The sequence below is a fragment of the Lipophrys pholis genome (genome assembly GCF_963383615.2).
Source record: "Lipophrys pholis genome assembly, chromosome: 12".
NCBI lineage: Eukaryota > Metazoa > Chordata > Actinopteri > Blenniiformes > Blenniidae > Lipophrys > Lipophrys pholis.
Genome location: NC_137641.1, coordinates 26026605 through 26037981, shown reverse-complemented (window position 1 = coordinate 26037981; position 11377 = coordinate 26026605). Strand labels below are relative to the sequence as shown.

Genomic DNA, 11377 nt, shown 5'->3' with positions numbered 1-11377 from the left:
AACTGCATTACTATTTTATTTACATGTTCATGTTCAGATATTTTCCATCACTGACTGAAATAGTGAGACGTGTGGGAGATACAATTTTTCAGCTTGACTGTATTTGACTGGCCTGTAAATTATTGTATTTTCTGGATCATAAATTGGACTTTCTTTTATTCATTTGGCAAGTTATGCAATCTATATTTGTCTATACCAGAAAGTACCACGTGGAACCACTAGATGGCACTGTATGATGATAGAAAGCTGCTACAGCGCCACAAAAAACTTATAAAAAGCAACATTTTAACCCAAAATTTTTAAATGGGCCACATGGTGGCGCCGTGGCTAGCGTTCTTGATTCACAGGGAGAAGGTCGGAAGTTTCCAGGGCGTAGCTACCCTCGTCCATAGTGAGCAGGGATTGGCTCCAGCACTCCACAACCCTGAACAGGATAAAGATGCATAGATGGATAGATGGATGGGTGTGCAGGAAGTAGGAACAAATCAGACAAAAGGTCTGAGAAACTTGGGTAGGACCACTGAAAAGCAAAGAAAGATGTTATGTGATTAAAAGAAGGCTAATCATGGGCTAAAAACACAACGGCCTGAGCTGGAGGAAAACATTTACACAGTTTTCAAGCAGCAACTGCTTTCTAAGGCTAATTGACAGGGCAGGTATTTCTGGACATGAAAAAATACATGCATACGACAATGACTCTTCTTGAGTTATGCTTTTTATTACTCGTGCATTCAAAAATTCAAAATATCGAAGATTAGGGGAACTGGCATTCACCTGCTAAATTCTCAAGTGAGAGTTCGGCTTTGGGGACGACAATGTACTTTAAACTCTGCTGCACTTTTAGACCCCCCCTGAGTTAAATTAATTTGTAGATGTTCGGTTGAAGGATTAAGACACTCAACAATGGCTCGGTGTACTTTCTGGCCAATTCCAAATCACTTATTCAGAAGAATAGAAAACAAATAGAAATAAACAGACCAACAAGCCAAGATGGCAAAGAAAAGAAAAAAAAAATACTGAGCTTAAAACTGATGGACAATCTGAAAAAAAAAAAAAGGACTTAAATGAAACCCAGCATCTCTCCAAGGAGAGGATGCGATGGACGGCTCATTCTGGCCTTGATGTGCCGCAGGGGATAAAGAGGATTAAGTCAGAAGTCATATACTGGTTTCAGAAAAGTTAGATAAGTACTCACACCAGTTTTGAGAAAACTCGGTATGACAGCTGGAGTACAAATGGCAAGTAAACATGTCTGCGATATGTGTGTGTGTGGGTGTGATATCAGCTTAAGTTACATGGTAGTTTGTCAGGAAATATATAAAATTAGAAATTGTGATGGATGAAGTGAAGATAAATAAGAAGACTTGCATGAAAAACTTTGGAAAACTTCTGTAGCTTGAAAACATTAGCTCAGGAAACCCCACGGACATTATTCTTTCACTTCCTGCATCAGAGTCCTGATACGTGAGTGTCCAAACTTGTGAAAATCGATCACAAAACATCTGATTCCTCTTTGACAACACTTGAAACATCTTTTTAAAACCGTGCATGACAGTGAATGCAATAATCTTGGGCATCAATTCTTTCACTTCCAGATGTAAGCACGCTGTAAGCGCCAAAGGTAGAAGAAATGTACATTTAGTTGTGAAAATGCAACTGAGGAATAAATATATTTTATATGGCTGAGCTATATACAAGACTGACTATGGTTCAAATCACATCCATTAAATTTATTGCTTTAGACAGAGAACAACAACATGCAAAGGACACTTTTTATGTTTTCTGCTTATACACATGTGGCTATTAGCTGAAATTGTTTACTTCATTCAGCGTGCAAGAAATGTGAAGGCAGCCTCAACAGGAACGAAATCTGCTCTGGCAATATGTTCAGAGTGTTGTATATCAATTTTGGGAGACATGTATTCGCATTTACGGCGTCGTATATTTATATACAGGCTTGCTCTACACCTCCTACTGCTGGATTGTGATTTACCTCTCCCAAGAAGCCGGTGTCAACTCCTCTCCATTACACGACTGCCCGCTGAAAAGTGGGATGTTTTCATAAGAGATGAAAACAACTGGTTTTATTGCACGTTCCACCTATCACATCTCCAGCTAATGCAAAACCGGCTCCCTTTCTTCCCCGAGAGTAAAATTACAACCACTTCTTCACAACCAAATCAGCTTGTTCAGGCCTGTGTGACCTACTGAGAAGATGCATTGATCCAAGGAGATCCAGTCTTCACTTGTTCTTACATTAATTTTTGTTTTGTTCATAGATAGGGGGAGGGAGGGGCACTGAATTTGAAGTTGAATCCACTGAAGCAAATCATATATATGGAACTTTTATTATAAGCTATGCACGCTGTGAAATTGAAAATGAAATGTATTTCATCACCAGTTCCTGTTGAATAAGTCTTGACTGTAGGAGATTAGATGTAAAATCTACTAGTCTGCTATAAAAGGTAGAAGTGGTAATTATTTTTTGTGGTAACATGATGAATTGGGGGGCGGGGGCGGGGGTCCAATACATCAGGAATGTTGCCATATTTCGTGACTTGTCAATTTTTATTTTTATTTTTGTCTTTCAAACTAATAAGAGATGATTCACATAATATCACAACTAAGTTGTTTTGATAAAGGCACTGCAGTTGAGGCACCTTGTTTACCTTTGAATATATAATGAGTGATGTAATAGAAAACATGCCTGGCCAAAGCACCATACACATAAAACTAGTGCAAGTTTTCAAACATTGCTTGTTTTTAGTCATATCTAATTTTTTTAATTTTTAATTTTTTACTATGCAATAGCATGTAACTAATCTTTTATCGGAATCCAGTGAGATATTCATCCAACCTAAAGAACTTCGAGAGAGAAATGGTGAAATGTGTATGATGTTAGTCAAGATGATGCTTCACAACACATCTTATCATGGATGAATGGCCCATGCCAGTGTTTTACACTGTCTTTGAAATATTTAGATAACACTCACAGGGTATGGTATTTCAATGAATGCCCTATGAACGGTTAAATATAACTAACCTTTGTGCTTGCTTGGGTCTTTGAGCTCATGGCTACTTATTTAGAAATTCTTTTCCATCCTCTGATTTCGGCCTGTGCTCATATCTAATTTCCAAAACTGCCTGCAACAGGTCTTCAAGCTTGCGTTAATGTAGAATGCATGTGAAAGGTACTCCACAGTGGGTTCCTTCTTTTTTAAATGCAATGCAAGCTGAATGCGTGTTTAAGCTTAAACAATAAATGCATATAGCCACCATTCAGCACAAAATAAGGGAAAACAGATATTAGTTGAAGGTATACGTGAATTCTATATGGGATTTGTTTGATAAATGATGTTTTGTTTTTGTCTTGGCTGCTTCATTTCCGACTGCAGAGACCGCGGTATTGTGTACTGTTGGATTGGATGGAGAAATACAGCCGATACATTGATTTTCTTTCTCGCCTATGGTAACATAATTGAACCTTGTGGCTTTTTCCCATCTGGGTAGCCCCTAAACAACAACAAAACAATGGTGGATTGAAAAGTGAAGGCCATCACGGATTGTCCACGGGTTTTTATGTTACATGTGTTTCAGAGGTTGTGGTTGAGTCTCGTGCACGCTCCACGGGAAGGTTGATGGCTGGAGGGTCTCTGGCTGTAAACCCCACATTTGACTGCAGCTCATCACCCACTTCGCGTGTGCCACAAGTTTTGATTGTATGTTTCCCCTCGCATTGTTCATCAAAACACCACGTATCCTTAAAAGCATGCAATTTCAGCCCCACAAAAGAAGCACTCCTGCTCATCATTATGTGGCACTCCTCGCTTTCAGAGCAGATTATTACAGCCGCTAGGCCGTCTTCTTTACACTCTGAAAAATATGTTTCACTCCTGCTGTTACACATAATTCAGCCCAGTGTGCAGCCATGGTGATCACCTGAGAAGAAAAAAATCTAGATAAAAGAGTTTTGTAAAGACTGATTGAAGAAAAATATACATTCCGCTTTTAAAAAGCAAACATTGATTATAATTTATTGTGTCTGTGCTAAAGATTCCCATTAAATGCTTAATATGAGAAGATATATTCGGGCTGCTGCATAGGAAACATCCAATCAAGTGAAATTATTCAGAGATTGCAAGGCACATACACTTGATATAGAAATCAAAAATATACACATACAGATAAAGATAGTGACACAGACATTAAAGCCTACGGACAAATTAGAATCATCAATTAGGCAAAAATGCATGTTTTTGTACAGTAGGAGAAAACTCTGGCTCAAACGGGGGGATTTGTCACTGTGAGGTGAGAATACTAATCTCTATAGCACCCCAATAGCAAATATATAGGTGGAGAAATACAAATAATTAAGCTCAAAAACATACCACAGAATATTCAGTGAGGTGTATTTGGCACTTCACCTCTGCGAAAGTGTAAAACCCGAGCCTGCATGTAAAGCACGAGGCTGATGCTTCAAAAGGTGTGCACACTCAGCAAAATGTCTCCTGGATTAAAAAACAATATCACTCTAATAGGCGGCGCTCCCGTTAAGAAACTGATTTCTGCTTTCTGAAGAGGTTTTTTTTTTCTCATCGACATCAAATTCAATATACAGAAGACAAAGGTGGATTATTCGTACCTGTCATTCATTGCTAGTGTGAGTCAACGTTGCAGTGCTATGGTGAGTGTAAACTTTTTTTTTTTTTTTTAATAAATACTTTATGGGTGGAAGGAAACTGCTTGTGTTGCACATTTGTTGTGAATATTTCAAGGCGAGACGAGTCACAATGCATCAGTGGCAGGATTTAGGTTACAATAACATACACCGTCACCAGCCACCTCATTACAGATGATATTATTACACAATATTAAAGTGGTATAGAGGCCAGTGCCTGGAGCATTTTTAATGAGGAGGTTACACGTTCTCTCTGAACAGGATATAGTATAGAATACGGATGTTTCAAACAAAGCACGATTCATAATCAAATAAACAAATAGAGTTAGAAAACAATAGAACATGAACATAATAAAGAGAGGATAGAGACCATTTCAAAATGTGCATTTAATTGAAAAGAGGACAAAGAAGAGGTTAAACCAATTGTGTCCATTTGGTGCAGCTGTAGCTCAGCTGGTTTTCCAGTTCAATATTGGCTGTTCATTCATCATTTCCATGTGTCAAAGTGTCCTTAGGCAAGGTGTTAAACTCTTAAAGGTGTGTGCGTACCTCGCACGGCAGACAATATGAGGTCGAACATTGAGTTTTGTGTTCAGAAGTCAGTCTAACATCTTCTTAAAAGTGATATCTAAAATCTAAAAGTAATTATAAAAAATGACTAGGGAAGCGAAACTTACCGTTCCATCGTTCAAATCAGCTAGATTTGGTTAAACAACAGTATAAAGTTATTAAATATGAGTTAATAATATAATCAGGGTTCAGATGAACAGACTTTCTGCTTTAGATTTTAGGTCATAGAAAGGTGCAAATTTTCAAAACTACCTGCAAAAACTATGTTAAAAATATTTTTTTTACAGGGTGTAAATGTGCTCAATAAAGTGCCTGGTGAGAGATGGCAGATCTTTTATACATCCTCATTAGAAATCGTACACATATTTTTGCTCATCAAATGAAAATGTAGTTGACATTTCTTCATTCATTTAATCGATATTTGAAGGGTTTTTTTTGTGAATCGAAATCTCTGTCATGACTTTCTGAGGAACACTGGTGAAAACTGACATATGTCATATCTGTAAATTCAAAATTAAGATCCATTAAGCAGGTAAAAGTTAAATTAAAGACATTGTTTTATGTGTGAATCCTGGAATTAGAAATGAAATACATCACACAAGGGTATAACTGTTTGGACCTGTCTAATTTGTTCATGGGAATGAACACAAAAACAAATCTTTAAAGTCTGAAAATACCCTTTCATCTTGCTTCCATGGAAAACAACATTTTATTTATTTATCTGTTGTGTTGTTTTGTTTTTTTAATTATTCATTTTGCAATTTTGTGATGAGCTTCTCATGGATTACAGAGACACTTATCTGACCTAAATCGTCTGATTTCACAGCCGGTTGTTTGATCGGTGGGTCTTCTGTTTGCAAGTTGAACGCTGTTATCATCCAAACCATCACATACCACAATGCAGGGATGTGCACTCCCACCAAGAGCAATATAGTACAGTGCAAAGCCCGACAGAGCTGTCAAGTAACGTGTAGAGATATATATCATTATTTTACTGTCAATCTCCAACATGCCTTCTGTCACATCCACACCCATCAAATGCTTGCGATGTCAAAAATCCCGGCGCTTCTGTCTTCTCAGTGGGTAATTATCACACTGTAATCTCTATTTTAACCCTAAAAAGCAGCACACATGGAACAGGTTCAGGTTAGCCAATGCATGACATTGACTGACGTGTTCATGGATCACACACCTCTTGTGACATTAGCTGTTAAGCTCCTTGTTAGAGAACAACAAATTGTACCAGAAATACTGAAACATTTGCATTCAGAAGATTAGATTTCACATTAAATTCACCTATAAAGGTTATAGTGCATTTTAGGTTCAACCTGGAATTTCCTAACATAAGGAGCCAGCACCATTGTACATGCAACATACAGTATACATACAGTATATGGACAGATGTGTGTGCATGTGTACCTGTGTGTGAGTAATTCAACGTTCAACGTCATTCCCTGGGTAATTCAACGTTGTTTTTTCAAATTTAGGATTTGTTTTTATACTGTATTATTATTACCAGCATAGTTGCCATAAACTTTTATTTGTTGTGGTTTAGTTCATTTTACTTAAAGGAGACATATCATGCTTTTAAATCCTTCCTTTTTACATATAAATCATACAGTTGTGGTCTATACAACGCGAAACTGCAATGCTTGGGTCTGAATTCCTCATTATTAGAGCTCCACAGGCCCCTTTTCAACCCCTTTTCTGATGCGCTTCTGAGAGCAACTCGTTTTGGGGCGGTCTCTTCAAATGCAAATGAGACACTTCATACCCCGCCTCCTCTCCAGGTTGCAGAGGTCACACTCGGTTCAACGTCACCCTGTTCGGCCATCTTTGTAGTTTGATAGAACAGATACAATTATCTAGCGGCGCAGAAACTTTATATTCACACATTATTTACAAAATGTCAACAACGGAAGATTTGTCCATCCAGCCATACATGTTGGAGCCAGAGTCGGACCCGGCGGAGCGAGATGAAAATGACGATGATGCACCTTCAGAACAACGTCTTCATATGGATGTAACGCAATGGTGTGTTACTATATTTACACTAACTTCTCCATCCATGCCCACTACTACAATACTGCCTGTATTACAACGACTATTTAACACAGAAGTTACATTATAATCTAAAACGAGCACACAGCGCTAACATATGAAGACGGTGCAACTGCTAATGCTAACAAAACAATGACAGGGACGTCTTATCATCACACTTTTTAGCGTTATATACAGCTTACCGAAGTGCTCTGTTCGTCGTCTCCATAGATAGAAGGAACTGACCGCTCAATCAGACCAAGTCTTTCGGCAAATCCTTCTTTATACTGGCGGAGGTTGCTGAAGCAGTCGTCCTTAAAGTGATTCGCGCACACAAAAATGACCTTACCCACAGATGTGGGTACATTTCTGTGAAAAATAAAACTCAACCAGGCACTTCGAAAAGGTTCTGATGCTGGGAGACGGTGTAACGAAGCTTGTGGGTTACTACATCCAACAACCGAACATTTCGACTTATCCTCTCGTAACTTCGGTTGGACTACAAAATCGCAGCGAGAAACAAAAATGGCGGATTGCTCGAAACGTCGATGTCCTAATTTGGCAGTTCCGCTGAGAATACTGTGACGTCATTGTTCAAAAAACGTAATAGAGAATAGAAAAATCGAAACCGATCGCAAAATATGACCAAAACAGAATATAAAGATATCAACGGAGCACCTGAAGAGACTACTTTGAACTTTTCTGTACTTCTAAACACTCTAAATATACACCAAAATGCATTTAAGGGCTAAAAAAGTGGATTTAGCATGATATGTCCCCTTTAATCCATCTTCTACACTGGTTTATCTCATCCATGGTCAGGGGCACGGGAGAAATCAAGAAGTCGCCAGTCTATCACAAATTCAACAGACACACTGACATTCATACCTTTACGAACCGCCAAATTGTCGCCAATTAACTCCATGGGTATGTTTTTCCATGAATCTGGAAGAGCCAAGAGAAAATCCACACATACACAGGGAGAACATGCAAACTCGAGATAGAAATGCCTAGATGAGAATCAATTTCCACTATGAGGTGAGAGTGAGAACAGCCTCATTACATTTTATATTCGTTAAGAAAAAAAAGCTTTTTATTAAAAAAAAAAAACACTGGAGAAAAAAAAAACCCAAAACTTGATTTTTACAAGTGCGCGCAAAACATGTCCGCGCATTGGCACGTGCGCACCTACATATTTTGTCGTCTCTCAACAGGTCCACTGGGGTTTGAACAAAACCTCCCTCACTCTCACTCACTCACTCGTTCGTATCTCTCCCTCTGTCTCTCTCACTCTGTTTCTCTTCCTCAGAAAACCAGAAAGCGGCTGGCTGGCGCGCACTCACTGTCTAATTATTCTACTCTGGCGCGGCTGAGAGCTCAGCACCACTTTCCATCTCCTCCCTCCGCAGTGCGATTCCGCGAGGTGACGGTTCCTCCGGCGGACACTTTACTAACCACAGACATCCCCTCTCCTCCACCTCCTCCTCCACCTCCTCATCATCTCCTTCCTTCTCCTCCAACACCTGGACCGGAGCGCGCGCCTCGGACACGCCTGGAGACGTGTTTACGCTGAGTCTCGTGCCAGACGACAAATGCTCGAGACCCGCGGCAGGTGCCCCCAGACCCTCCGGGCAGGGAGACGATCAGACGAGCCGTGATGGGACAGTTTTCGGGAGGATGCTACCTGAGTTTTTCCGTCCTCGTGCTTCTCGGTTTGCGAGTCCCGGCCACGTTGGCGAGAGGTAAGTACGCACGGCGCGTGTGAGTGTGGGAAGCTGCGCGTCCCACCCGGGGGGTCTCAGTCCTCGAGGAGAAGGTGTGTGCCTCGGCAGGCTGTGGTTTTGTTTGGTTCTGGTTTTAACAACTAAACTGTATTGACAGTTTCGTGTTTTTCGTGCGTGCGTGACTATTGAAGTGTTTTTCCACATCGGCAAGTTTTTATTTACGACGCGCAACACGCTGGTTGGGGCGTGTTTGGACAGGTGAAATAGTAATTTTTTTAATATATTTTTTTATTTTTTTGGTTGGTTTAAAGTGACCCATGGATACTGAAATGGAAGTGATTTAGAATTTTAACTTTCTTTGAGGATCAGTTTCACTTAGTAAAATGAGCTGCAGCTGCTCAGTGTGTTTAGCTGGAGAAGGTGTGAGACGCGTTTGGAAATTGAATTAGATTTTTGGTGTGTGGTGTTCTTTTTATCTTTCATAATCCCTCATATTTGGATGAAGGCTCGTCTTAAAAAAAAAAAAAAAAAAGATTCAGGTTGATGAAATGTTACATAAATTGCAGAAGTTGGTTGCATGCCAACCTGTCCTCCGGTAGCAGAGGCTGTTCTTTCACTCAGGATACGGTTCCCTCCTCAGGTTTGACATAAATGGAGAGGATTGCTTGATGGTTGTGCACAATTATTATGCGGACTTTATAACGTCAGTAATATGAAATATGTCATTGCTTCTTATTTGTGTTTTCAGGCATGTCGGAAGCATTTTTTCTTTGGCAATGCAGACCTCCTGGAGTGTTGTGCAGTGGATACTTGACTGTACCTCTCAGTGTCTTTCCAATAATTATTCAGATTCACGTGATTCACTCAATGACGATGAGGCTTTAAACTGATAGGATGCTGAGACGTTTCTCTCCCGCCATCACCGTATCTTTTCGTGTTCTTCTGGCGGTGCTAATCTGACCTATTGACATCCATACAGCTCGCATGGCAGTATAACAAAGACACATTTGCAAGTCAATTAGTTAAACTGGCCCCAAGGTTTTCATTTTTGCATCTGAAGTTTTGAAAATTAGCTTCAACTTGGAAATTTGCATAGCATAAATATTAGATTAAGTATAAAGTATCTTAAGGGCAACTTTGCATGTAAGCATCATGAGGGTTTTTGTCATTTTCGGAAGAGATATATTCTGAAATGCATTGAGTCTAACCTTCTTAAAACTGACTTTTAAATTGTGTTTAGTTGGCAAACATTTCCATCGTGGTTAAATTTCTATGTCAAGCATGGCATGATATTTAAAATGAGTGACCTGTGCTTGGTGGGAGAAAAAACTAGTCATGTGCGAGAAAGTAAAACGTGCTTGTGTGTGCAGGATGTTGTTTATAATTGCTGCATAGGTGTATTTTGTAATACTTCTGCCACGTTTGCAGTGGCTTTCTGCCAGTCGTTACAATAAATATTTATGCTGTGCAATAATGTGGATGTCAACAGTCAAATACTTTATGCACACATGAAATGATATGAAATAGAAAAAGGCAGTCTTTGTGCGGGGAAAAAAACAACCCAAGTAAATAATGCAAAAGTATAGCGCTAAGTTTTGGCGCATAGACAAAATAGGGAGTCACTCCTTGATCCACATGCATGTATAGACTTCTCTCCAGTTAGTAATTTATTCGTCAGTTATAATTCAGTGATCTTAATTTATTCTTTACGTCTTCCAAAGGTTGGGAGGCTCATCACTCATCTGCAAGCATATAATTTAAAGCTTAGCGCAGTGAGACGGTGGGGAGAGAGAGCGCTGAGCAACGATAACAAACTTACCCCTGAGGAGGAACCCACAATCTGTGCCTACAGGTGGATTCAGGGGGAGGAGATGGGGCTGATGAAATGCTGAGCAGCAGCAGCACAGAGCATTACAGTGGTGTTTGTAATGAAATCAGCGACGCAGTGGCGCTTGTAGTGAGGGAGCGCAGCACAGCTTACATATGTATATATGGAGGTAGAGCGGGCCTCATTTCAGTGGAGGTGCACAGCTTGAATAATCTCTCGTGAATACCAGTAGATTTGAAAGGCTTTTATTCTTTAGTGTAAGTGTTTCTTTTCTAAGTCATCCACGTAGAACTAGTTCACATTTTCAGCTTGAGGTAAATCCAGAGCAATTCAAGGCTTCTCAGAGTTTGTTGAAATACCACACAAGTTGAAAGTGCATCCAAAATTGCATGATACACAGCATTACATTTAGAAGATAGAAATCTGGCTGTCAAAGTAACTAATTACAAGGCAAGTTTCGCAATGTTCCAGCTCCTTTCCCTTTGTTAATGAATCCCGTGGAAAGGCCAAATCAGCAAGTATTTGACCCTAAAATAT

The 11377-nt window shown here is 39.6% G+C and overlaps 1 protein-coding gene across 1 annotated transcript in view; it reads left to right on the top strand.

Annotated features, from left to right (window-relative positions):
• Positions 1-8625: 8625 nt before the first annotated feature.
• LOC308117808 (netrin receptor UNC5D-like) overlaps positions 8626-11377 on the top strand; it is a 200310-nt gene continuing 197558 nt past the window's right edge. The window contains exon 1 of the mRNA XM_080476938.1: positions 8626-9030. Within this exon, the coding sequence (XP_080333064.1) occupies positions 8946-9030 (85 nt within the window). The 5' untranslated portion in view covers positions 8626-8945. The remainder of the gene's footprint in view (positions 9031-11377) is intronic.